The sequence below is a fragment of the Purpureocillium lilacinum genome (assembly GCF_023168085.1).
Source record: "Purpureocillium lilacinum CBS 284.36 DNA, scaffold_3, whole genome shotgun sequence".
In the NCBI taxonomy this organism is placed as follows: Eukaryota; Fungi; Ascomycota; class Sordariomycetes; order Hypocreales; family Ophiocordycipitaceae; genus Purpureocillium; species Purpureocillium lilacinum.
Window position 1 is genome coordinate 3,659,377 of NW_027072113.1, and position 26,029 is coordinate 3,685,405.

General features: G+C 58.2%; 11 protein-coding genes across 11 annotated transcripts; 5 read left to right on the forward strand and 6 right to left on the reverse strand.

The window, feature by feature from the left end:
* Positions 1–104: 104 nt before the first annotated feature.
* On the forward strand, positions 105–1,091 carry PLICBS_004666 (uncharacterized protein; the record flags this gene model as incomplete). Its single annotated transcript, XM_018325966.2, has 1 exon — positions 105–1,091. One exon carries the CDS (start codon positions 105–107, stop codon positions 1,089–1,091), a length of 987 nt encoding a protein of 328 aa, XP_018175718.2.
* Positions 1,092–1,251: 160 nt separating this feature from the next.
* Positions 1,252–3,354, reverse strand: PLICBS_004667 (uncharacterized protein; the record flags this gene model as incomplete). The annotated part of the gene is made up of 1 exon (XM_018325965.1): positions 1,252–3,354. The coding sequence occupies one exon, from the start codon at positions 3,352–3,354 to the stop codon at positions 1,252–1,254; it is 2,103 nt and encodes a 700-aa protein (XP_018175717.1).
* Positions 3,355–6,089: 2,735 nt separating this feature from the next.
* PLICBS_004668 (uncharacterized protein) lies at positions 6,090–8,174 on the forward strand (the record flags this gene model as incomplete). The annotated part of the gene is made up of 3 exons (XM_018325963.2): positions 6,090–7,343; positions 7,397–7,874; positions 7,963–8,174. The coding sequence occupies 3 exons, from the start codon at positions 6,090–6,092 to the stop codon at positions 8,172–8,174; spliced, it is 1,944 nt and encodes a 647-aa protein (XP_018175715.2).
* A 247-nt stretch (positions 8,175–8,421) lies between these two features.
* Positions 8,422–9,417, reverse strand: PLICBS_004669 (pre-mRNA-splicing factor cwc26; the record flags this gene model as incomplete). Its single annotated transcript, XM_018325962.1, has 1 exon — positions 8,422–9,417. One exon carries the CDS (start codon positions 9,415–9,417, stop codon positions 8,422–8,424), a length of 996 nt encoding a protein of 331 aa, XP_018175714.1.
* Positions 9,418–10,233: 816 nt separating this feature from the next.
* On the forward strand, positions 10,234–12,555 carry PLICBS_004670 (uncharacterized protein; the record flags this gene model as incomplete). The annotated part of the gene is made up of 1 exon (XM_018325961.1): positions 10,234–12,555. One exon carries the CDS (start codon positions 10,234–10,236, stop codon positions 12,553–12,555), a length of 2,322 nt encoding a protein of 773 aa, XP_018175713.1.
* Positions 12,556–13,197: 642 nt separating this feature from the next.
* PLICBS_004671 (uncharacterized protein) lies at positions 13,198–14,694 on the forward strand (the record flags this gene model as incomplete). The annotated part of the gene is made up of 2 exons (XM_018325960.2): positions 13,198–13,247; positions 13,320–14,694. The coding sequence occupies 2 exons, from the start codon at positions 13,198–13,200 to the stop codon at positions 14,692–14,694; spliced, it is 1,425 nt and encodes a 474-aa protein (XP_018175712.1).
* Positions 14,695–14,953: 259 nt separating this feature from the next.
* Positions 14,954–16,354, reverse strand: PLICBS_004672 (E3 ubiquitin-protein ligase rad18; the record flags this gene model as incomplete). The annotated part of the gene is made up of 2 exons (XM_018325959.1): positions 14,954–15,777; positions 15,832–16,354. 2 exons carry the CDS (start codon positions 16,352–16,354, stop codon positions 14,954–14,956), a joined length of 1,347 nt encoding a protein of 448 aa, XP_018175711.1.
* Positions 16,355–16,894: 540 nt separating this feature from the next.
* Positions 16,895–18,452, forward strand: PLICBS_004673 (uncharacterized protein; the record flags this gene model as incomplete). The annotated part of the gene is made up of 5 exons (XM_018325958.1): positions 16,895–16,948; positions 17,007–17,062; positions 17,117–17,322; positions 17,379–18,224; positions 18,283–18,452. 5 exons carry the CDS (start codon positions 16,895–16,897, stop codon positions 18,450–18,452), a joined length of 1,332 nt encoding a protein of 443 aa, XP_018175710.1.
* A 78-nt stretch (positions 18,453–18,530) lies between these two features.
* On the reverse strand, positions 18,531–19,989 carry PLICBS_004674 (uncharacterized protein; the record flags this gene model as incomplete). The annotated part of the gene is made up of 2 exons (XM_018325957.1): positions 18,531–19,445; positions 19,519–19,989. 2 exons carry the CDS (start codon positions 19,987–19,989, stop codon positions 18,531–18,533), a joined length of 1,386 nt encoding a protein of 461 aa, XP_018175709.1.
* A 728-nt stretch (positions 19,990–20,717) lies between these two features.
* PLICBS_004675 (uncharacterized protein) lies at positions 20,718–22,476 on the reverse strand (the record flags this gene model as incomplete). The annotated part of the gene is made up of 3 exons (XM_018325956.1): positions 20,718–20,995; positions 21,057–22,267; positions 22,331–22,476. The coding sequence occupies 3 exons, from the start codon at positions 22,474–22,476 to the stop codon at positions 20,718–20,720; spliced, it is 1,635 nt and encodes a 544-aa protein (XP_018175708.1).
* A 699-nt stretch (positions 22,477–23,175) lies between these two features.
* On the reverse strand, positions 23,176–24,746 carry PLICBS_004676 (histone acetyltransferase; the record flags this gene model as incomplete). Its single annotated transcript, XM_018325955.2, has 2 exons — positions 23,176–24,266; positions 24,332–24,746. 2 exons carry the CDS (start codon positions 24,744–24,746, stop codon positions 23,176–23,178), a joined length of 1,506 nt encoding a protein of 501 aa, XP_018175707.1.
* Positions 24,747–26,029: the final 1,283 nt, after the last annotated feature.

A 26,029-nucleotide genomic window follows, 5' to 3' on the forward strand; every position in this document is an offset into this window, starting at 1 on the left:
GTGGTAGCTATGGACCCAAGCGCATCTGCGAAAAGCTTGGACAGCCGTCGTCGGACGGCCTCGTCCGGCTGGCGTACGAGCAGAAACGCTCACCGCACGCATCGATGGCGCAGATACTCCGGGCTTGCTCGTCGGCTCTGTTACACGAGAACGAGTATGCTCAGTTCTGCAGCGAGTATCGGGGCTCGGAGATCAGACAACTTTCGCTACCCACTGCCGCAGGCCCGCTCGAGAACGGTAGCCTTGATCCGAGGCTGGCCGAGCTTGCCATTCAGCTCCACTCGGCCTCGGGCATCGCAGGTGACGCCCACATGTTCCTCCCTGTACTTACAGAGAACCCTGCTCGAGGCAGTGCGTGGGAGCACAGCACCGTTGTGCGGCAGCTGGCCTACTCCCTGCTGATCGGCCCGGACCCCGCCCTCGCGGTCTTGGAGTTCAGACGGATCCAAAGCACATCTCAGAAAGGCAGGCGCGTTGAAATTGACAACGCCGACCTTCAGCAGTATCTCGGTCAGCTTCTGTGCCTCCTGCAGGAGGTGTCCGTAATTAGTACGATAGACGAGTCGCGATTCTGGTTACTGGTGTGCCTGGGTCTCGATGTGGTCGAATGCCGGAGGAGAGACAAGGAATCGCTTGCCTGGGCTGCATTCCGGCAAGTCGCCAAATCGCCAGCTGCCAATAATAGCAGCATTCCCTGGGATGTTGTTCACGCCGTGGCACAGCTACAAGCCATGTGCTACTCTTTCCGCTTGCTTCGCCAGGCGTTGTCGGTCTGCTCTGCTCGTGGACGGGACAAGACTCTGGCAGATGTTAGGCAACTGCAGCCCTACCTGGACCATCTGCCTCCGCTGACCGACTTCCCGGATATCAACAGTTTCAATCAGATCCGAAAGCTACCGGGACATGGTAGTCTTGTCATGAGCCTTGAACAATGCCTCAGCTTGCCAGCCCTCCGCCAAGACATTACAGGCCGTGATATCAGCGCCACAAATAATGGTCTTGGGAAGCCTGCCGACGGAAGAACTCTACGCACCAGGTCGGATCGCACGGCGGGGCAAAATAAGTTCGACATTTTGTCGTTAGAAGAGTAGGCCATTGGTGAGCAGGATCATGATAGAAAGCACGCAGGTGCATTTGAGCACCGCCGCACGCGTGTGAGACAAGCCAACGGAGAATATGATCGTTGGCAGATTGCGTCGCGTCTATCCGTGGGTGGTGACAACTAGGTGCGTTGTTCGACTACCTTCTACACTATTGAACAGAGACCCAAATGTGCTTGGGCCCGTGAATCTCGTCTAGGAGGCGGGAGAGCGAGCTAGAGCTGTCTTGGTCGTCCTTGACATCTTGCAACAGGTCTTCGTTTGGAACTCCACCCTCTGCGGTGCGGATGATCCTCCAGGCGCGCCGGAACTCATCACGTATGGACACAATACCGTTGTGTGTAACTGTTCGAGCAACGTTGTGGTCGAGCTCGAAAGGATCCTCCACAGCGAATAGATACCGATGGCGTACCTCTTTGACCTCATCGCCCTTATGTAGGGGCTGCCCCGGCTCTGCGTGGTCAGAAGCCATTTGGTCCCCTTTCCCTGGATGCGCAATCGCTGCTTCCTGGACCTCGAAGACCGTCTTTGCACCGGTCCAGCCTTTTTCCTGCTTGCTAAGAAGACCACCCTGGGTCCTCAAACTCAGCACATCTCTGCCCCAGTCGAATCCCTTGCCCTGGCCGCTGCTCAAGATGCCTGTCTGGGCGAAGTACTCGAAGAAGCCACGCAGGAGACGGCCGACGCTTTCGGTGTTGTGATTGAGCTGATGACTGGCTGCCAGGTGCATGATTTCGTTCTCATTTCGCCAGAATTGAATGTTATACCCGCGAAATTGAACGGTGCGCTCGAATTCCGCAGCAGGCAGGTCCGGGGGAGGGCGGGGCGCGAGTTGCTGCAGGTTGGGACATACAAAGGGCCGGGCGACATTGACGAGATAATGCAGCACCATCAGCACGTAGCCGTAGCTGCTCAAGGTTCCCCGATATCCGGAATTGATGGCCCGAACTTTCGCCCAATGTTTCACAAATAGAACCATTGGCCTCACTCTGGGATCTGTGAGAGAGTAGCAGCGCAGAAGCGCGGTGTTGTGGAGGGCCAGGTGAGCTGAGAAGTTAATGTCACATTGCACGCCAGCCCCGGTGGCTGGGAACTCTAGCGGATCTCGATGTCTTGCTCGTGGCGAGCTGGACGGCAGAATGAGAGGCTCAGGCAGCTCTCTGATCCTAGAGACCAGCTGCGACAGCTCTGGCGGAACGGGAACCAGGTAGCTGCAATCCCGAGGTCCAGTCCGGACTTTGTGCAGGGGAGAGCGAAGCAGTTCAATGTAGCGCCGAATATCTTCCACATCGGCTGGGTCGCACGAGTCCTGCTCGGTCGCTTTCTCGAGGTCTCTGGCAAGCTGGATAACTTTGTGTCGTTGGCCGACCTCTTCCAGATCGACTGGATCGGTTGAAGAACCCATCGCCGCTTTGGCTAACTCACGAGTCTCCTTGCCGAAAATACCCGAAATGTACCGGGCGGCGATCTCCAGCCGTGCCGCGCTCGTAAGAGGGTCCAAACCCTGGTGAAGATTGGCTTGTATGGTCCTTGCCCTCTGCAAATATTGGCTTGATGTCTCGTTGTGGCCCTGGGTGAATATGGCGAGTTGGACCGAAGGGATTCTTTTGATCTTGTCGAGGCACAGCTGCAGTTCCTTGGCGTACGAGGCAGGGTCAACACCAAAGTTTCGGTTCCACTGGAGGTTCTGCCATGCCAAAAGTGTCTGCTCAACTTGAGGCTGGAACTCGTACATGATTTCCCTGGCGGGCCATGTTTCCCAGGCTAGGAGCGCTTCCTCGCCCTCAACCTGCGTCAACACGGCTGAGAGGGAGTGATTGCTGGGCGCATCGTACAACGGCTTGAATGATAGCGAAGGGAACTTCTCGAGTTTTTCTCTTAGCTCCGAGTCGTGAAGGCCTCGTATAAAGGCCTCACACACACGGTTCAGGATGATCCAGTCGCGATCCCCAAACTCATGAGCGTTTGAGAAGGTGATGTCTCGTCCACCAGCCCTCCGTAGAATTCTTTTCGCCAAACCACAATATGCGGCTAGGGAGTTGTTGGGACCTTGCTTGAGCTGGAAGTGCCTCGTCTCCCCGCTGGCGTAGGGTATTTCGAACTGGGTGACTGGTGCAGCGCCTGGCTCGCCTTTCTTGGTTTCATTTTGGTCATCTTCGTGTGCTTGCGAGGCGACATCGTTATCATTGGCTTCTTCTCCAGGGCCTTCACGACCATCACCCACGCCACTCTCCCATTTCACGCGCTCCGCCATGAGAGCGTTGCGGAGAGAAGCTGGAGGCTGCTCGCAGAGTTTGATGATGGGCACCCGTGTGCGACTGAGTAGTCTTGCACCTAACCCAGCGTCAAGAAATGCTTTCTCAACCAGCCGTGGAATAGGGGAGCCTGGTGCATCAGGTTGTATTGTCGAGAGCGGAGAGAGCAGGCCTAGGTCCATGTCCGAAGCCTTTGTCGCGAAGCCTGATGACAAGCTGCCGAAGCATTTAAGCTCGACAGATGCGGCGGGAAAACTTGGCGCTCGGCATTCATTCACTTCGTGAAGAGAAATGACGTCGCGGCAGATGGCTTCAATGCGCTGTCGGAACGCCTCCTTCTCCGCTATCTCCGGCCTCTCGATCTCAGAGCTGGAGACGACATGGTAGCAGAGTTGATCCAACAGGGCAGCTTGTGCGGCTACATCCTCTGGCCGCACAAAGTGTCGACGCGAGCTCTGCGGTACACCCTGGCCATACCCTGGGGTATGTACTGCCGGATTTGGAGCGGACGGCCCTTGGGGGGGCTCGCCTCGACCCTGTTGCCGATTTCGCGGGCCCCAGGGCTGGCCTCCAAAGCTATGAGAGGCCGGCCTGTGCCACGGCGTTTGGCCATACGCCGTCCCCGGATGTGCTGCCCGCGAAGAAGAGCTTGGATGGGAGTTGACGTGGGGATGCCTTTGATCATGCTGCCTGGAGTGCGCGGCAGGATAGCCGAACCCCGGTCTGGGGTGTTGGGAAGGGGCCTGGGGCGGTCCCGGGTCTATTGGGATAGACAGCTGTGAGCTCATCTGCCGCCTCTGAGCTTGGTTGGGACGCTTCCTGGCCGGCCTGAGCGACCGTGTTTCGTTGGGTGCGCAGCTTGTCAATTGGGCCTCGCGGTCTGGCCCTGTGCTTTCGACAGCCACTGGCGGTTGTGACTGCAGTCCAGACGCGGCGGACGACACGCCGGCCTCATCGGAAGGGGCATTGGTAAGAATGAAGCGGCGAAGACGGCTCTCGAGTCCAGTTTCCTGGCTGTTGCCGCGGGGCCCCGACGCGTGGTCCTCTTGCCACGCCATGATGGTGGAGCCTTCGTATCTTCAGAAGACCTTGACACTTTGTCAGATGCGAGCGCCTTGACGATGGCAGCGGCGGTGCCTCTAAAGGGTTCGATGAGATGAGCTGGGGCCTCGTGGATTTTTTTGGCCAACGACCAGCAGCTGATTGCCGGAAGGGATGCGGCGCGAAACGTCTCCCTACTTTCGTCTGGCGTTGGGCGACCCGAGACAACGGCTGTCTTTTGAACCGTGGGGCTGCCAGCACCTAGTATGCACGATGGAAGGCAGGAACGATACCCATCCGGTGTACGAAGTACAAGCAGACCTGTCTTCAAGGATGGTCCGAGGCTGATGACGATGGCCTGCCTTTCTCGGCCAAAGGACTCGGTCCGGCTGGCAGGAGTTGAGGTATTGCGAAGCACACAGAATGAGCTGAGGTAGCTGAGCTCGAGTGTTGTTCGCAGCAGGCAACTTCTTGTACAATCAATCTCCATCTTTCCAGAGGTTTGGGGGGCCCAAACTTTCAAGGTACGGGGGCCCTGGAGGGCCGCTAGCGACCAAAGCGGGCACTCTTACCTAGTACCTTAGCCAATCCGACCGTCTTGGCCGGTACTTTTGGGACTTGAACATGGATGTGCTAGGTACCTAGTAAGTACCAGCAGCCGTTCGCCCGCGATATCAGGCGTCTGTCTTTTATCATTTGACAGCCACAGCTGCCGTATTGTATGCGATGGCGTTTGAGCTGCTCATGGGATAGCGGGCTAGATGGATAGGAACTTGGCTCCTGCTCACTTATCTTTCTTGGGAGGAAACACCCAGGTATGTACTGTCCCTCAGTACCAGCGAGCGCCTAGTAGATACTTCGGAGTGTAAAATGGAGTGCCTGGGTACCTACCTACCTGTGCCTGCTGCAGTGCCTGAAAAGTACTAGGTACCGAGTAGGTTCCCAGCACCCATCGTCGAGGCCTACTCAGCACCCCCTACCTAGGTACCTAGTACTCCAAGCAGGCAAGCAGGTGGCATTCAGTGGTGCTGACCCACAGGTACGTACCTAGCAGGTGCCGCTCACTGGTGCTGCTCGCCCCACAGTCCTGTTCGCGCTCTGAGAGTAGGTAGGGTACTTAGTACCCACGAGCAGGAACTTTCCATTGCAGGCCGACGTCCTCTGTCCCCTGATTGGCCTCAGCACAGGCACACTTCCGTCGAAGCTCTGGGCAGGCTCCGCCCACCCGTTTGATCATTCACAATCACGACCATCCATCAGCCTGCCGTCCATCACGTCAGTCTCGCGGCCGATTCTTACAACGGGCATCTACATTCGCATGCTCTGCCTCGACCATCGGGCTTCTGTTTCCTCGCGGGCCGACACAGCGCTTTCGCCCAGCTTGCTCATTCCGCTCAGAGAGAGCATCACACCGAGGTGCAAACGACTTCTCGACGCGATACCCAGGCAAGAACAAACCACAGTGTCACGACCTGCCGCGCCGACCAGCCGTCGATAGGCAGGCTGCCGAGTGGAGCAGGGCGGTCCTCGAAGAGGCTCAAGTTGTCGCTACCTCAGGCACCGCGGCCGCCGACAGCTATCAACGCGTCTCTCCTCACCCGTACCGTCGCGACGTGGTGCAGCCGACACCACTGCCCCCTTTGCGATGAGCGCCCCTCCGCCAGGTGGCCGAAAGCCGAATCCTCTGCGCCCGATGCGCAGAAAGCCCCGACCAGCGAACCCGCTCGTCGCGAGAAAGCCCCCCGCAAACGCCGGCCAGAATGCGTCCGCAGCCTCCTCCCAGGTGGCCAAGCAAAACGGCGCCAAGCCCAGCACTGAGGAACTACGGAAGCAGTTTGGGGGCTGGTCGGAACCTCCCCCGCAATACCAATACAGCGACATCCCGATCATGACGACCAAAAAGGCCCTGCTCGAAGGTGTCCGATACCATCTCATGAAGTTTTCCCAGTCGAAGATTACCGACAAATCCGTCGATCCGACTGACCAGGATGCCTTCACTCGACCAGTGACCTTGCATCGACGGGATGCTCGACAACCACCACCGGGCAGGGCCGTCAAGGAGGAGGCACCTGAGCCGACTCCAGTTGATGAAACAGAGAGGGAGAGGTTGGCGCAGATCAAGGCCGAGAGAGAGGCGCAGCGCGCCATTGATCAGGCCAAAATCGCCCCCGTCGTCAAAGAGAACAAACCCCAGAGGCCCAAGAAGCAGAAAGAAGAAAAAACCATGTTCAACAGGGCCCCCAAGTCGGAGGCTGCCAAGAAAGAGGCTGACCTACGCTACGAGGAGGCCCTTCCTTGGCACCTGGAAGATGCTGATGGGAAGAATGTGTGGGTTGGGAGCTACGTCGCCGCGCTCTCCCAGTCCAACGTCGCTTTCATGATCGACAAGTCTGTCTTTCGCATGGTGCCGTTGGAGAAGTGGTACAAGTTCAACTCGAAGCCACCCTTCCAGCCCTTCACCATAGACCAAGCCGAAGCCTTCATGAACAGGAAGGTAGACGTGGGACGCTGGGTGATGAAGGATGAGGAGAAAAAACTCGGTCAAAGTGACTTGGAAGCCACCCGTCGACTGCTGTACGGCCGTGGTCAGATGGTGAAGACCGAGAGCGACACTTTTAAGGCCGCATCCAGGCTGGAGAAGATGGATCACGACGAGCTCGACGTCTCAGGCGACGAGTTTCAGGATGATGACGAGGCCACTTATGTGGATCGCAACGAGGACGAGGACACCAAAGAGTCGAAAGAGCGGATCCGCCGTGAACAGCTCGGCGCAAATCTCTTTGGTGATGGTGACGAACAGGAAGTCGACAAAGAACTCCACGAGCAGTTGAGGGAGGAGCTGGAGCGACAAAAGTATGGCAAATCTACAAAGAAAGCCCTCATTAAAAGAGACCGCGAGGATATCTACCAGAGTGACGACTCGGAGGAGAACCCCTGGAGCAGTTCCGTAAGTTTAGTTCCCGCATTCTGCAATGCACGGTGGCTGCTAACTGCTTGCAGTCTGATGATGAGTCTAGCGACGAGGAAGACGAAGAGGGCAAAGATGACGAGAAGAAAGAAGGCGAAGGGAAAGACGGCCACGCCGAGTCCAAGGACAAAGCCAAGGGTGGTGCTCCGAAAGGCACGCTGACGCCGCAAGGCAAGCAGAAACATGGTGATCTCGTCAAGAAGACGAAGTCCCTGAAGCGGGCTGGATCCCCGGCCCTCTCCGAGTCCAGTGGGAACGAATCATCGCGGAAGAAGATGAAGAAGTCTAGCACCACAGCGCCTGGCAGTCGAGCGGGCACTCCATTGCCACAGGGCACCGCAGTTCGCCGCCCCAAGGTCGGAGGGGCAGGCTCTGGCAGCGACGGTGAAGCGACAGGCGGCGAGATGTCGGATGGTGCCGGCCCAAGGAAGAAGATCAAGGTCATGGGCAGCAGCGCCAAGGGGACACCAGCGGTTTCTAGAGCGGGCAGCCCCAATCCTGCTCCGGGTGGTAAGTCGACAAAAATATCTTACGAACTACTCGTCTTCGGACAGCAGGACCCTCTTTTGCAGCGAAGATGGACTAACAAGACCTCCAGCATCTCCCTCCTCCCAGGCTGGCGGAGCCATCGAACCGTGGGAAATCTTGGAGAAGATTCCACCCGAAGGAATTGCTATCGGCGATCTCATCAAACCTTTCCAAGGCCGCGTGGGCGATAAGCCTGGTCAGATGCCCAAGACGGAATGGATTCGTTTGGTGAAGCAGCTCTGCGACTATGGACCGGACAAGCGCCTGCGCCGCAGGAAATGAGAGTGACGTCGTGCCAATCCACTTGGGCATCAGCCGATAAACGACGCTGCCGTGGGGCATTGCTGGCGGACTGAGCGGCCAGCTCCTTGCCACGTTGTTGGGCACATCTGAGAACGTGCGATGGTGTACGCATACGTAGGCAGACAATATCTTAATTGCACAGCCCCGAATGACTCCGCGCCAGTATTCGAGCTGTGAATGCGAAGAATGGTACGACGCAATGGATATTGGGTATCATTGATGGTGTCTACTCGTCCATCTGCCAGGAGTACTGGAGATCCTTGTTCCTCTCCCGTCTGTTGATGGCCTTGAACCGCTCGGCTTCGAAGCCATTACCCCGATCGACGCCATCCCACCGATAGCCGGGCTTGATTCCGAAACGATTAGGCGGAGCGGCGCCAGAGTAGATGGGGCGTCTCCTGGACGACCTGCCACCTGGCCCTGGAGCCGCGTTTCTTTCACTCATGAACTGCGCCATAGGGTCATTCCATCGCTCCCTCTCCTTCAATTCCCGGTTCATGTCCTCGTCTTCTGCTGTCCTGGCGAACGACATGACTTTCGCATCCTCGAGGAGCTCCCTCCGCCGGCGTGTCTCCTCAAGCTGAACCTGTCCTTTCAACGCTTCCTTGGCTTCAGCTTCTTTGCGCTCGGCCTCGGCAGCGGCTCGACGAGCCTCGGCTCTCTTCATGGAGATGTCTATTCTCCTGCCGGTGGCGTCGCGGTAGACTGTCTCCTCCTCTTTTGCATGCTTGCGATGCCTCTCAAACTCTTCTTGTTCCTCTCGCTGCCGTCTCTTGAGCTGGGCCGACACAGCAGCTGCGGTCTGCAAGCCGGCATGTGTCCCGTCGCTCATCTTGACAGCTCCCTCATTACCCTCGACGACGGGGGCCTCGTCGTCGTCCGCTTTGGCGGCCGCGTTCTCCGCGGCGACGGCGGCAAGAATGGCATCTGCTGCAGCTGAGTCGTCGATGGACGGGCCAGCTGCGTCCCTGGGCCCGCCCACCACCTTCCAGCCGCTCTTTTTGGCCTTGCGGAATTCTGAGGTGGATCCGGCAACAGTCACAGGGCCGTCCTCGTCGTCATCTGCTTGCTGCTTGCCGGCGGTGACCCATGTTGAGTCGTCATCGTCGGTGATCAGCAGCCCGGACGACGGAGCATGCTTGCGCTTGCGTTTTTTAGAGGTAGGCTTAGGGTCGGCGACGAGATAGCGAGATGCGAGATAGTTTGAGAGGTCTGCCGGCATGTTTGAGGCGAGAATCTAGGGGCAAGGGCGGTGTCGCGAAACACAAAGTGCGAGCAGGACGGAACAGAATGACGAGCTCGCCCAGATTTGACTGAAATGGCGGCCGAGCCAAGATTTTGGATCCAACGCAGAAGCCGTCGTTTACGCTCGGGGCCGGTGCGGTGATGCCGACGGCGGAGGGGATGGGACCTGGCATGCGCAGACGACGATATATCTTGGCAGCGAAGTGTTGAATCGGGAGTTTGTAGCAACCGACCTTGTCGCGCCTACAAGCAATGTGCCAGAAGCACAAGCGGCTCCGACGTCAGCCATGCAGTTAAACGGGTGCGGCGGATGCTCACCATGGACCGTTGTCACTGCGCGCCCCCCGGTGGCCCCGCTACAAGAATGTGGGCAGCACAGCACCCGACTACCACCTGACGGATCCAAAGACCCCGGCAGCCCTAGGTACCCAAGAGATCCTAGGTATACCTTCTGTGGCCGGATGACAGTGGACTTGCTTGCCGTCTCACACCAGCTTGGCCCATGCCGCAGCTACACCAACATCTGTGCCGGCTGCAACCTCCATCGATACCCTAGGGACCTTATGCGCCTCGCATCTTCAGGCGACAATACAACCGCCGACCCGAGCGAACCTGTGCCTCTGCCCCGCGCTGTCAAGGCTAAGACGCTCGGCTGGAACATGCGGAGCCTGCTTCGAGCATCGACCGCCCGTGATCTTGTCCCGCCGCCGCCGCCGCCGCCGCCGCCACCACGACGAAAGACGCGACCCAGCAACACAGTCGGCGATCTCGGAGCACTCGCCCATCCGTCTTCATGCCAGCGCCCGGCCGGGATGAGTCGCCGCAGGAACCGATTCAAGCTCTCGCCGTGGTTATGAAGCTGCCCAAGACGCGACACTCGACGCCAGCCATGGATTCTCTTCCCCTGTCGCAGTCCGAGTCGAACCTCACATACCGGAGATCAAACCCTTCCGCCGCATCTTTATATGCATCGACATTATCGCCGCCAGGCTCGCGCCCGATGTCCCCGGCTGGTCGCAGCTCGCCGTCGCGCACCCTCTCAGGAGCTGTCTTTGAGCCGTCGCCGAGTCGGACGCTTGCCGACAACGCTGCTGACAATCCTGGCGAGCCCCTCAATCTTATCCTTCAGTCCTTCGTCCCCCATGTGGCCATTTACGCGTCGAAGGACACAGAAGCGCTCATCGGGGAGAAGGGCTGCAAGGGCGGCCTGTGGGAACTGTTGCGGCCGTTTGGAGAAAGGATACAGGGCAAAGTCACCGTCAGAGACAGCAATGGCGTAAGCCGGGCCTTCGAAGACTTTTCAATTCGGTTCACCAAGTTCGGGGACGGTGTCGGGCACCCAGACCCTTCCGTCTCTGGAGCGAAACAGCCCACGTTGCAAGGGCTTGGTGGCCCCAATGGCGTTCAGGAAAGCACCTCCAGAGACCGCAAGACGCTGGCAGATGTGGAGGCCGTGGTCGAGCGACACCTATCGTATGCCGAAGAGTCGTCCCTTGGGCAACCGCACTACGGCCCTATTGCGAGACCGGGACAGCAATTGGAGACAGCATCTCCCTACTATGCCCTCTATATGCGGCGGCTGCTATCTGGGCTACCCGTTACACCCCACGAGACATTCTCACATCCAGTGGCATGCATTATAGCCATCAGCTCCAGAAACGAGGCTCCCATTGAGGAGCTAAGGAGCTTGTACGCCGAGACCAACCAAGGGGATCGTAAACTTCCGCCATGGGTAGACAGCGAGTATCTCAGGTACTACGTGCTGGTTCATGACGAAGAGAATGACGACATTAGCAGATCCATGGCGCTCTTTGAGCAGATGAAGCGACACCTGGGGTTGCACTGCCATCTGCTGCGTCTGCGGTGCAGCCAAAGCGCGGAAACGGATGACGATAGCATTCCCCTCCCACGAAGTGACTGGATGTCAGCCGCTGAAGAATTGGCTGAGCTGCGCAGGAGCGACAGCGAGGAAGAGTTCGCGGACCCTACCCGATACATCTTCGAGTCGGACGCCACGGCTATTCGCACATTCGTCCGAGAGATGGTGACGCAGTCCATCATTCCGACGATGGAGCGACACGTTTCCGTTTGGAACGACCAAGTGGCATCTCGGCGTAGAGGCATCACTGGAAGGTTCATGAACCTGTCACGGAAATGGGCCGGGTTCGGAGGCGGCTCTCGATCGTCGTCGGGCGGCAGCGGTGGCGCAAAGGACAATTATGACACGTCGGGGTTCTACCGTGCAGACACACCAGAAGCCATCATGAGGAAACTCGCAGACTACGCCTTCATGCTCCGTGACTGGAAGCTGGCTCACTCGACATACGACTTGTTACGGTCGGACTTTAGCGAGTCCAAAGCGTGGAAGTACCACGCGGCGGCTAACGAGATGGCGGCCATCAGCCTGTTGCTGATGCCACAAAGCCTAACTTCCAAGAGTCGATCGGAAACTATAGACCAGATGCTCGAGTCGGCGTTTTACTCATACGGAACCCGATGCAGCGCGCCGTACGGGGCGACGCGATCCCTCGCCCTCGGCCTCGAGCTTTTGCGCCTGCGAGGCGGCTCTCACATCGACGACGCTGGGAGATGGGGACTCCGCCTGCTCGAGTCCAAGATGCTCGGCCGGGTGGCAGACGCTCTGTTCAAGGAGCGACTAGCCGTATGCTACGCCTCCAGACCAGGCGTTGGCAGCTTCGGCTGGGGGAGCCGCCATCGCAAGTCGGCTGCGTGGAGTGTCCTGGCAGCGGATGCATGGTGCCAACAGGCTAAGTACATACCTGCGGAAAGGTGCTTGGCCGATGCACAGAGGACTTATAGCTCGCTTCCGCACAAGCGTGGCATCAGCGCGTTCGCGAGCGCCATGGAGTACATGGCTTCCCTAGAGCACGAGCTGGCGGAGAAACTTCCGACATGGGGAGGTGCGGCGAGGAATGAGACGGAGGACGAGACAGACGAAGACGAGATTGACGAAGAGAGCGAGGCCCTGACGGATCTGCGGGCGCGTCGGGCAAGCGTGACGGCCCGTGCTGGAGTGCTGGAGACGGCGCCGCTTCACGGGGAAGCACGAGACGAGGACTCGGCGGCGCCGGCAGCCTCCGAAGGCTTCGACTGATTGTTCTTCTTCATGTGCCCCGACATTACTTGGCGAAGATGGTGTTTCTCCATAGACTTGATGACGGTGGCAGCGCAGCCTAACTTAGAGCGGACGGGGAGCGGACCCTGCGGGAGAGACTTGTGCATGTGGTGGGCAGACAAATATCACAAGCCGTGACGACTCGGAAGGGCATCGCAATTTCATTGCCCTTGGTGATGTGCCGCCATGCTTTCGAATGCAGTACCTGGGCAGGCAGGCTGGCGCTGCGCTGCGCTGGCGGAGAATCCGCGGTGCGCAACAGTATGTAGAGGCGTGAGACTGAGGTGGTCCAGCTGGGGTTGTTGGTGGTGTAGTGCGCCTGGTGGTGCCTGCGCCCCCAGAGCAATGAATGACGTCTCCCCTCTGCGCTTTGCCGATAAGATTTCCATACCAACAAGCCCACGCTTTGGCTCGTTCACCCACCTCCAGCCGCCTTCCCCTTGCAAAGCACCCACGACGCGCTGCCATTTTCGCCGTCGCATCTCGCCGCCTCCCTCGCCCCAAGTCCAAGGCCGGTTCGAGTTCCTTGCCGCGGCGCGAGCACTGGCAGATAATTAGCTGCGCGGCGCGTGCGACATCGAACGAAGTTCCTCGGTCGGGTCCGCAGGCGCGGGCGCAACCATGGGTGAGCTCGCCGACTACCTGGCCCAACACGACGCCAACTTTCGAAAGTAGGTGGCACGCCTCTGCCGATACATGCGCAGCATGCGGCGGCTTCCAAAATGCTGACGATACGGACTTAGGGCTCGGCTGCCGGCGCTCTACTCAGACTTTCGTCCGCAGAGAACCCTGAACCCCGATGGCTATCGTGCCAACGTGTCGGCCTGGCGCGGCGCCATCGCGAGCCTTGCTTCGAGCGGACTCCTTTCCCGCTGTCTCTCCGGCTCGAGCGCCTTTGTGTTGAATCTCGACGAGTCGCTGCCGCGCTATTTGGAAAGCAGACAGTTCGGGCAGCCTCTCGCCCTTGGCACGGCCCTTCGCGAAGCCATCGCCACCAAAGACCTACTTCCGGTTCAAGAATTCCTACAATCCGAACAAGGCACCGGCGCGCGCTCCTGGGTAGGACTGCCGTGGAGCGCGCTCGGCTGGACGCTGCGCCAGCTGGGTATCGTGGATCCCGCGCGAGGCGAAGACAGGCTACCAAAGGGCCGATACGTTATAACGCAGAATGTGGACGCCGCGGCGGCGGAGTTGGCACATAGAATGGCCCATATGCCGTCAAAGTTTGATCGCATCTTCACAAAGGCGCAGTTCCAGCGCGACTTTGCCACAGACCTCCTGGGCAGCCACGTGCGACTATCGGATACCGACTTCGACGTGCTGCTTACCTTCCTGACTAGAGATAGAAACTTGGTCGAGTACGACGGTCATACCATACGAATTCGCGGGGGGCCAGATGAGAAAAGGGGCATCACGGAGGAGGACTCGGCCATCGCGTCCATCAAGGAGCTCACGGCGAGCCTCAAGCACCAGGCCAAGCTTCTCAACACACGCGTCGACGAATTGGGAATGGAGGCTAAGACTGCAGTCTCCCGCAACAATCGTGTGACTGCACTGGCTGCTCTCAAGTCCAAAAAGATTGCCGAGTCCTCGCTTGCCCAACGGTATACGACGCTGAACCAGCTTGAAGAAGTGACGGCGAAAATAGAGCAAGCCTCAGACCAAGTGCAGCTTGTCAAGATAATGGAGTCATCCGCCGGTGTTCTCCAAAGCCTCAACTCTCAGGTTGGCGGCACCGAAAGGGTCGACGGAGTCGTGGATAGACTTCGCGAGCAGATGAACGACACGGACGAGGTTGCTGCCATCTTGGCCGACGCGACTGGAGCTACGGTAGATGAGAGTGAGATCGACGAAGAACTGGAGGCTCTGGAACGGGAAGCGAGGAATGCAGAAGAGGCAGACCAACGCAGAGAGGCAGAGAGGAGGGCCGCTGTTGAGGCTGAACAAGTACAGAAGCAGCTGGATAGTCTGCCTCGGGTGCCAGACCAGGAAGTCGTGCCAGACAGGCAAAAGTCGCCGACTCCGACATCTGAGACTGGAATCGGCAACCTCTCCTTGGGGGAACCAGCCGGCGAACGAGTCAAAGAGAAGCCGCAGGCAAATTCCGAAGCCATTTGAAGAAGGGGCACGTGCACATATGAGACCAGTATCGGAGTACAGCAAAGGCAGGAGTGTGGTAAATTTCATCTTGGTTCGGCTGTCGAGCGAGCTGCGCCGTCATCACGCGTCTCTATAGGCTATGTTGTGATAATTGCATGGACATCGTAAAACATGTTGGGGCTGGAGCTACTGCTCAGAGTTCCCATCCTCGTCCACCAACACGCGCCAGAAAATGGAGCCGCCTTTGCTATAGATAGATGCTTGGTACGTTTTGCAATCAAAGAGCGCCAAAGTCCTGCCGAATTTCCAGAGCAGACTGGGTTGCAGGGGTGGCAGCTGAGGCATCTGCGACTTCCCCATCGAGTTGAAGCCCTGGGTCATTGAGGGGTATTGAGTGATCGTTTGCGCGAGAGTCTTCTGATCCGGGCTGTACTGATGCGCTGCCGCCGAACTGTGGATCCAGGCGCCCGTCCTCTGGAGGAGTCGTCCTCGAAGCTTCGTGGTATACTGGAACATTCTGTCCAGGGCTTTCTGTGGGTATTCTTGTCGTCGTGTCCGCCGACTCATCATCCTGTGCCTTCGCTGCCTCAGCTCGACTTTTTCTCGCGCTGGCAATCAGGTCTTTGAATGAGGAGTCGTGTTTGGCGGCCCAGGCCGCACCGTCAAAGTCCTTGTCCTTTATGGCGGCGGCAGCTTGCAATGCCTTGCTGGTCGTCGGTGCGCGGCCACCTTGCGTACGTTCCCATATTTCCAGATCTTGAAGCAGCTCGGAGCGCTTCTTAGGTTGAGCTGCGTCACAGTTGGCGTTCCAAACAGTCAGCCATTCCCGGTGGCGTTTCTCCAACAATACCCGGGGCCCTTGACTGGATATCCCCAGCTCGTTCAATTTCTTGCGAAGGGCTTGCTCCTTGAGCATGGAGTAGTTCAGCGCGGGTAGACGATCAATCGTCTTGTCTTGTCGTTGTTGACGATGGCCAAACGAGGGTGTACTGCTGCTGCTTGTCGGGGCCGGCGATGGCCCAGGGCAAGTCTCGAGGTGTTGAAATACTTGCCAAGCCTTCATTTTCTTATCGCAGACTGGGCAGGGGACCAGGCCATCGGCTACGGAGAGGTGTGAGCGGTTGATACTTGAGCTGAACGGCTCGGGACACTTACGATCGTCAGGAACATATTCGTCTTCGTCCTCGTCGTCCGATGCTTGTATTACCTCCTCCGGTGCCCCGTCGTTCACTTCTGCAGCCGTTGCAGCTTGATCGGTGCGGGTTTTGCTCAGGCGCGCAGAACTTCGTAGCCTCTTGGGTTCGGGAGCAGCGTGCGTCGCAGGCGATGTTTGGTCGTCGGCTTTCCTTTTCGGCGAGCGTTCCCTCGACTGAATACTTCTTGCGAAACCCAAAATCGCCTCTCTGGCTCTCGAAAACGCCTCGGCGGCCTCCTCGACGGACCAGTTGCATCGAAGCTTGAGCTCCTGTTCCGGGGCCCTACACAACGGGCATTTGCCGTCGTTGGACAATGCCCTCCTGATGCAAAGAGAGCAAAAGGTGTGGGAGCACGACGTAATCATGGGCGTCTTGTAGAAGTCCTTGCAGACCTGGCATCGGATCGCGGCCTCGACAGAGGCGAGCCCAGACAAGGGCGTCGATAGCCAGTCTGTCGAATCCGGCACGTCGTCGCCGGGCATTTCTTCGACACCGAGTTGGGACGTTGTGTGATGTAGGTGCGCGTAAGGATTTCGAAGCCACGGGCAAGTCGTACTCGTGCTTCTTTCGGAGGCGCCACTTGCATCGGCGGTGCGAGGGATTTGAGACGACGATTCCCTTCCAGCGCCCCGGGATCAATGCGTGGTCTCGGAGCCTACAGTGAGCGGCGGTTGACCCACTTCGGAGCTGCATCCTTCGCGCTTGCACGCGTCAACGGGATGATGGAGACGTCCGTCGGTGGCATCGATAACGGAGCAATCATGCTTAGAGTGGTTTCTCAGCACCTGTCGCAGAGCGTGGTACCGCTCTATGAGTAGTAATGCAGAAACCGGGTCGGTTCCAAGGTGGCTGGCACGTGATGTCGCGTCACCCATCAACGCGTGTCGCGGGCCAGCTGCAACTGGCGCCTCATCCATTTGTACCAAGGGTCAACCACACTCTCTCACACTGGTTCGTTGGCGACGAAACAGGGACGGTGATAGTGTGCTTTTACTCGTTCCGAGGCTGTCGTCCCCGCCACAATGGACGAACATCAAAAGTTCCTCGCGGATCGCTTGCTCAGCGAGGAGCGTCCAGTACGTCAAGGCGCGTGCCTCAGCTGCATCAGTCACTAACTCGATTGCTCAAACTCAGATTACATACCGCCTGCTGAGCAGAGCCCTCGGCGTTCATGTAAATACTGCGAAGGGGTATGACTGCCTGGGCTCGTCCTCTCTCTAGCTGCGCTAACTGTTGGGCTGTAGCATGCTCTACGACTTCCACAAGTACCAAAACGCTCAGCGAGCGGGCTCGGTCCATGCATCATATCTCATCTTTGGTGTCAAACACTCAAAATCCCGGCAAGATGATGCCGACGTCGGGATGAGCAGCTCTATGCCAGAGCCTGACCCGCTCTCTGATGACGTACCAACCTCGACCCTCACACTCGTGAGCGAGGGCAGACTTCAAGGTTGGATGCAGTCAGACGCAGTCTCTCGTTCAAGCTTTCACTGACAGTGCCCCCAGACGTTTTGTCCGAGTACCAAGAGGTGACGGCAATCCATATATACAGTCTCGCCCCTCACCAAAATTGCGACCGCAGTTTGCTCACCGATACTGCCAAATCCATCTCAGAATATCCTCGGGAGAAAGACCCTGCCACTGCCGCAAAGAAATTTGGAATCATTCTGAATCCGACCCTTCGCAAGCGCGATCGAGGGGGCCGCCCGGTGACCTCGGCTCTCACTGCGCAGAAGCCAGCCAAGGCCGAGCCGGTGCAGAAGCCGGCGCCGACGAATTCATCCACGCCAAAGCCAGCACCAGCGCCGCCTGCCAAGTTGAAGAGTGAGCCCTCTGACACTGCGTCAAAAATCCCCACGCCATCATCAAGCTCCAGCAAGAGCGCCGGGCCCACGTCGAAGCGCGGAGGGCCCGGGGGCATCATGCAGTCCTTTGCTAAGGCGGCTTCAAAACCACCCAGCAAGCCAAAGCCCGCGCCCGAAAAAGAAGACGATGCCGCTATGGCGTTGTCTGACGATGGAGAGGCCGATGACGCCGACATGCCCACCGCGAAGGAGACCTCTGCGGATGCAACGACCACCAGAAGGACAAGGAAGGAACGCGAAGATGAATTGAGGCGAATGATGGAAGAGGACGAGGACGAGGAAAAGGATGAGAACAGTGAGCAGAGTGACGAGGAGATGCACGACGCCGTGGAACCTGAACCGGAGGCTGTTGCCGAGCCGCAGGCCGAAGAGAAGTCCGAGGACAAAGAGCCAGCCGAAGTTGTCTCAAGCACTGGGGATGGGCGGCGCAGAGGAAAGCGCCGCATAATGAAGAAGAAGCGCATCTTGGACGATCAGGGATACATGGGTAGGTATCTCGGCAGCGTCTTCGTCTTCCAAACGTCTTCGCTAACATATCACCGCAGTGACGATTCAAGAACCTGGCTGGGAATCCTTTTCGGAGGACGAGGTGGCTCAACCGCCGGCAAAGAAAGTTACCCCTACACTCACCCCGTCATCCTCGAATCCAAAGGCGAAAAAGCCTACAGGAAAAAGCGGGCAGGGCAACATCATGTCATTCTTCTCCAAAAAGTAGCCAAGAATTGATTGTGGCTAGCCCGCAAACTCTTTTTCTGTCGGTAGTTCAAGATGATGCGGTGCCCATGCACTGGGCTCATTTGAAGGTGTCTACTCCGGGTGCTTGCGCACCGCCTACACGCGGTTGATACAATTCCCTATTGTCCCGCATTCTCTTGAGGAGCCTGGCCAGCCTTTGGACGCCCTCAACAAGGCTCTCTTCGGACTCCCATGCGAAGCACAACCGTATATCCGCGTCAAACCTTGCGCTGTCCTCGTCTCCAAGCACCTCAAACATGTTGCCGTAGCCAATAACCAGGTTCTCCTCGTCCATGGCAATTTCGGCCACCGCCGTCGTGGGGAGGGGATGCCCGGGTGGAAGCGTCAGCCAGACAAAGTAGCCCCCGTATACCTGGCTGCCAGCGAGACTGCTCTGGCGCGTCTGCACACCCAACGGGACGAGGAACTCGCGGATGGCGTCCATCATCAGCCTGTGTCGCCGCTGCAGGGACGGCCGCACCCTGGTTTCAATGTGCTTTTCCAGTTCCCCTGTGCGAACCATGTCACTCAGGATGCCGGCGCAGAGCTGGCTGGGAGCTCCGCCAGACATCGTAGAGGCCGTCTTGCTGAGCCCCGTGACGAAGGCCGGCGACGCCTCCACCCAGCCGGTCCTCACTCCGGGGCCCGAGATCTTGCTAAAGGATCCGTTGCTCACGGCATGCCCAAACCCCTGCGGGTCGTTCGCGGCAGGGCCCATTGCGAGGTCGATGTCGCACAGGCGAGGGAGCCGCAGCTCCGGCGGGCGCTCCGGGGTCGGATCGCCTTCGAGTGGCCACTGCAGGAAGTCGTAGACGTCGTCGCAGACGATGAGAGCGTCGCGCTTCCTCGCCAGCTTGACGAGGACCTCGCGGCGACGCAATGTCATTGTCTTTCCGGAGGGATTGGCGCACGTCGGGACTGTGTATATGACGTGCCTGTACAGCTTCCGATGCGGACCAGGCTCCTTGAGCGTCTGCAGGGCGCGGTCAGTCGACGAGTGTGTCCAATATAAGCATCACACGGCTCGTGGACGAGAGGTGACACACCTGCGCCGCTGGGCGGCTGCCGGCCTCGTCGTCGACCTGTTGCATCATCCTTTCGAGGACCTCGAGGTCCACGCCCTCATCGTCTTCGGGCGAGGCCCGTAGCTTGCCATTCAGCCCCGAGTCGGCAAAGATGCCGCAGGCCAGGTAGTAGCAGGGGGCGATGACCCAGACGGCGCGCGTGTAGCTAGGGTCGGTGAAGCTCTGGAGGATGCATGCGAGGCTCTGGCTCGCGCCGCCCGTGATGCATAGGCGTCGCGGGTCCGGCTGGACGCGGTAGTGCCGACCCAACCACTGGGCGAGACCCTCGCGGAGCGGCTCGTAGCCCGGATCGGCGCCGTACTGCAGGATCGGGGTGTACTCGGCCATGTCCGAGAGGACGCGCTGGCAGGCGGCTGCCAAGAGGCTCGCGGGCAGCACATCTGGCGAAGGCCAGCCGCGCATGAGATTGACCGGTTTTTCCGGCCGAGGCATGATTGCCGTGTGGGCAGCCGCCTGGGTCGTATGAGACGGAGCTGACGATTGGTGTGTGCTATGTAGAAGGCGTTGTGAAGGACGGACAGTGTACTTTCACGCAAGTGAAATACTGAAGCGTGCTGTTGTTGATTGAAAGGTCAATCTACCAAAGGGGGACTCGTGGCTGTTGCTCAGAAAGCCTCACTCCCTGTTTGCGTCCCTCTTCATACATATGCCGAATAGAGGTGGCGCCGATCTCGCTCGCAGGACCAGGTGAGTGAGCTATGTGTTGAGGTGAGGGAGGCAGTATCCGTGGCGAGGAGGGGGGCCGCACACTTGTGGCGGGGCAATCGATGCCGGCTGGCGGAGAGACAGCCAGCCATGGTGGAGCTGGACGGGCGGCAAGTGGACATGTGCGCAACTCTACCAAGGCTCTAGCCGCAAGTTGATGCTGAAAGAGCTCTAGACTGGCGGGCAATTTGGCCCGTCGCAGACGAGACGATGGTCGCCCACGGCGGCGTGGCATCACGTGGTTTATCATGGCGGTGCAGCAACGCCATCTGTTACACAACAACTCAGGGGTGCAACAATGATGCCCAGGCCAATGCCTTTTCGTACACGTACCTTGATGAGAAGGCAAAGGCACTGGACTGTTCTCGCTTCCTAGTCGCCACGCACGCTCACCCAACTCCTCTGGCCGTGTACTAGAACAACGCATACTCCGCATGCACACAAATATTCATTAATTAGACCTCGTAAGGTGCGGCCCCATGCTCGAAAATAAGATGCGGCTTCCGCTTGGCCAGATCCAGTATCGTCACCGCAAAGACGCCGTTCGCCCACGCAAACCAGCTGCGCGTATACTGGCTGAGGTAGTTGACGTCGACACTCTCGTGCACCAGCCCGAGCTTGGCTGACTTGAGCACATAGTTCAGACACTCCTTGATCTCTTCATCCGAGTCGGACGTCTGTGCCTGGATCAACAGACTCATCGGCCACGCGTTTCGCAGCCCAATGTGCGGTCCTGTGCGTTTCAGTCAGCCTGACCCTCATAGTGATGCGAGCTCTGCCGCCGAATGCATTACCTCCGATTCCCTTGAAATCCTTGCCCTTCAGAAAATACGGGTTGCCAAGCTTGTCGAGCAGCATTTTCCTTGTGTTTTGATAGGTAGGGTCGTTGACATCGACAAAGCCCATGACAGGGAGAGCCAGGAGGGAGGGATAGTTTGCATCGTCCATTAGAATGGACGAACCGTATCCGTCAACCTCGTACGCAAACACGTCGCCGTACTTCTTGTGCTTCACCACACCATGCTCCATCACGCCGGCCCGCAACTTTTTACTCCATTTGCCGAGCTTCTCAGCGAGAGGGTCCTTCTTCGCCGCCTTCAGCAACTTGGAGGTACGGCCAAGCTCCACCGACATCATCGCATTGGCGGGAATGAAGAAGCCGAGAATGGTTGCATCGTCGCTGGGGCGAAACGCCGACCGGACAAGCCCTGTGCCACTGTTGAGCGGGTTGCCGACGCCTTGCAGGTTGAGCGTCTCAGTCCCCGTGTTGGTCGACCGCTGGAAGGTGTAGTCGTTTCTGCGGTAGCGCCCTGTCTCGGGGTCAAACGTGGGTTGCGACTGGTGCTCCAGAACCTCGAGCAACGTGTCGACGGCCAGAAACCAACGATCATTGAGGAAGTCGATCGAAGCGGTGTGGTCGTAAAAGTCGTTGGCGAGGGCCAAGAAGTGGGCGAGCGAGTCCAGCTCGTACTTGCACTCGAAGACGGCGCTGGGTTCGTACGCGGGGTGGACCACATCGTCCTGGCCGTTGGAGGTGATGGGCAGGTCGCTGATGGGCGGCGGCTGGAAGGCATTGCAGTACGGAGACTCGATGACGTACTCGGCCTGCGTATTGATGGCTCCTAGCAGCAGATCAAAAATGGCCGGGTCTTTTGTGGCAAGCGGCTGGTATGGCCGCAGCTGGTTTGTCGAGTCGCGCAGCCACTCAGCTATGATGTCGCCGGTGATGATGAAGGACTGCGGACCTTGCCAGGCACCCTCGTCTTGTGACGACCGGGAGCCGGCCATGCGGACAAACGCCGTGTCCTTGCCGTTCGTGTGGAACTTGACTGTCGTGTCCGTCGTGGACGGAAAGGCGTTCTCGAACAATCGCGCAAGATCCGGGTCCGCCATCCTCGACGTCACCTCCTTGATGACTCGCTCGATTTCGTCTGAGTGAAAGGTTCGACATCTCGGATCGGGTCGCTGGAAGGGAAGAGCGAGGGGCCCGGTGCTCAACGGGCGACTTGGTTCAGGTCGGGTCAGCGAAGGTCGGCATGGCATGCGATGCAGACCACGGACGACTCACTGCGGATACGCGGCATACGAGGCGTAGTTGGGACACGCCTTGCTGAGAGGCACCTGGTGCTGGCCATTTGCAGCGCTCGCAAGAGGCCATGTCGAGCAACCGATGCCCAGCAAGCTGGCAGCTAGCAGCCGCCGCCGGGAAGGCATCTGGAAGGATGGTGGAGGAGGAGCAAGTCCTTGTTTGCGGGGTTGTACGGATGGTATTGCGACTGGTGCGGATCAGATGGCTCGCGGCGCCGTACTATATTATATGGTCGTCTGCGAAGCTATTGTGGACGAAATGGCTCGAGTTGGCGATCCGGAAGCCCTCAAGCAGAGGCCATGTTGTTGTTGGTGGGAGGAGGGCGACCGCGACGTCACCTCATGGCATCCATCCATGGGCCAGTTGCATGGTCCACCCCACGGCGTTTCATCCCGTCCGAAGACCCCATTGAAATGGACCTGGATGGCAGCTCCAGCTCGCTACAGAGTGAGGTGCCTTGGCCTGGCACCGGGGGCGTGCGGGGACCCGCCAGACTCCCGAAAATTAGTGCCGTCCCTGCCTCCAGAGCTGCAGGTACCACGCCCCGCTCAAATGCCAGCTACGTCCCCGTACCTTTAGGCGCGTCGACTGAACTGGAATCATCCGGACATGGATCTCTCGCAAGACTTGTTAGCGAGCTCAGCGACAACCGAAGGTCACATACAGACCGGCTGGTTGTTACGTTTCCCAGACTTCATGGTGGACAAGCACATACGCCAGTCACTCAGAGACGGCACGGCCTCTAGCTCATCGTCGCAAAAAGGGTATCTTGATCAAATCCAATGCTGCGTCCAATATACACCCGTGTCGCGCCCGACGCCTGCTCACCAACCCCACGTCCGGCTCGACGCCGTAAACACAGGCGGCTTCCACTGTATCCTCAGCGGATCCAGCACCCGCTTCTGTTTCAGTCTCTGCTTCTCACGCTGCTTGATGAGCTTCTCGGGGATGACGATCTTGTGGTCGCTCTTGTGGTACACCTGCATCTTCATTGCTTGCAGCGTGTGCTCCACGTCCTGTGTCGTCATCGCCAGCGCAGTCGAGATTCCTTCAATCGTCACCTTGTCGTCTCGCTCGTTGTACCCCAGCAAGACGTCCAATATGTTCTCGGACCAGTACTGACGATAACTCAGCAGCCCCAGATCTGAGAGCGGCTTCTCTGGCGACCCCAGCTTGCCCTCAATCTTGGACAGCTCATACGAGAACTGAATGAGCAGTCTGCCAAACCCCTTGCGCTGGTACTGTGGCAACGTCAGGATACACGCCACGTTGTACCCGTCCGCGCTCTCTTTCTCCTTGGAGAAGTATCCCACAATGTGGCATCCTTTGTCGCTCCGCGTCGCCATGACGTAGAACAAGAACGGGTCCACGTCGTAGTAGAGTGTCTTGTGGTCAAGGAACATCTTTGACAGCAGGCAAAGGTTCCGACACCACGTCCTCTGTCGCCGGCCGTCGATTTCGAAGAAGGATACGTAATCGTCTCGGTAGATCTCGTTGCCTGGCGGGTGCAACAGCGTGCACTTCTTCCGGTGTCGTGTGAACGCGTGTTCATCGCCGTAGTAGCTCAAGCAAAATTCGCATATGAAAATGACGTCTTCTTGGCCAAAGGCCTCGGGGTACGGCGAAAAGTACCAAGGGAACAGGTCGTTCTTCCCAAACTGCACCTTGGATATATTTCGGATGCGGGAGATCTCGGCCGGGTTCTGCGTCATGGATCCCGATGTCCGCAACTTTTCAATCTCATCTTCTCGGTTGAAGGCTCCCTCCTCCTTCTTGCTGTCTTCCTCCTTGTCATCAATGTCCATCTCGTCCGCCCCGGCGGGTGTCGCGCTCGCTTCAACGCTGGCTCGTGCCTGGGAATCGCCATCGAGTCCTACTGAAGAAGATTTTCGCTGGCCCTGCAGCTCAACGAATTCTACGCGTGTTGTCGCGCGTTAGCTTCATGGGATCGTATCTTCGGGTGAGGGAGCTCCAACGTACCTGACCACGGATGAGGGGTGGTCGCCTCCGACTGTACTGATTGCTCACGCTTTCCGGGGCGTTTCTGGGCCTTCTTGGAGACTTGCGCCTTCTTGGGCGCCGAAGGCGCCTTTTTGGACTTGCTTTCCTTCGACTTCTCCTTCTCGGGATTCGGCCATTCCACATCTTGGGTGAAGTCGATCCTCGCCACGGGGACCCACTCGTCCAGTCGCTTGTTGAAGTTGTCAAAGTTGCAGTAGAACTGCTTGCCGCTCTTTGTCTCCTTGATGCTGAGGATCTCGGCGCGCCGCGGCTGTCCTTCCTTTTCCACCCACGCGATACACCCAGTTTTGAGCGTTTCAGGAGTTGCCTTGCCCCGCAAACGGGGAGTATCAGACCCAACGGTCGGCTCGCCGCCGGGCGTGCCCGCAGCCATGATGAATAAAGCGCGTGCGCGGGCGTCTTTGATGGAAAATGGTTTGACTGACGTCTTCATGCGGGACGTTGAGCATCACCAGAGAAGGTGGCGGGGCGAAAGGCAGAAAAGGTCCTTATCGGTGGGCGGTAAAGGTTGTTATCAGGGCCCCGATAGTCGAATAACAGGCTGATATTTGCATGCAACCAGGCTACGCAGCAATGCCACTGAACCAGAAGCGCCAGCCCCACATTTGTCTTTCTCAGACTCTGTAACACCACGAACAAAAGGTCGATTGCCGCTTGCATAACCCAGCGGTCCAACAACTCCCCATCCCATGCTGGGAGCATCGGAGAGGGGCGGCTAAAGGCTGCCGTGCATTTCCCATAGACATGGCCGAACTCTCCTCCAACTGGAAAAAACTCCAGGCGCGGCTGAAAGCCGAAGGAACGACCAAGGCCCAAGGGAAGCGAAAGGTCACAGACCAAACAACACCTCACTCAAAAAGGTTGAAGATTTCGGAAACCACCAGACGCACAGCGAACCCGACCAGTCAAGCTCAGCATCGGAACCGCAACACAAAACCAACTATGGGCGGCGTGCACAGTTCCAGGGTGGAACCCGTCCCCCGACATGGGCCATCACCCTCTCTAGCGCTTTGGGCTGAGGATAACGACATATCTACGGAAGCTTTGGCAGAGGCGTACGAGCTGGGTGCCCAAAAGGACAACTCAATGATGCTGGCCTCCGCAAAAGACAAAGTGAACCACGGCCTCTCTGAAGGTGTCGACATCGGGAAATACGTCGCCATGGATTGCGAAATGGTCGGGGTTGGACCGGGCGGCCATGAATCATCACTGGCTCGTGTCAGTCTGGTGGATTTCCACGGACAGCAAGTTTACGACTCGTACGTAAAACAGAGGGAACGGGTCACAGACTGGAGGACAGCTGTGAGTGGGATTTCGCAGAAGGAAATGAGATTTGCGAGGGACTTTGACGAAGTTCAGCATGCGGTCTTCGGCATCATCAGAGACCGCGTCCTGATAGGGCATGACATCAAGCACGACTTGGAAGCCTTGAAATTAAGTCATCCCCCGAAAGATGTCCGGGACACAGCCAGGTACCACGGGTTCAAGAAGTACGGGCACGGCCGGAAACCGGCTCTAAGAACGCTTGCTCGAGAAATTCTAGCAGTCGAGATCCAAGAAGGGCCACATTCTAGCATCGAGGACGCCAGGGTCACCATGTTGCTGTTCAGGAAGCACAAACCCGGGTTCGACGTTGATCACGCCAACCGGTATGCG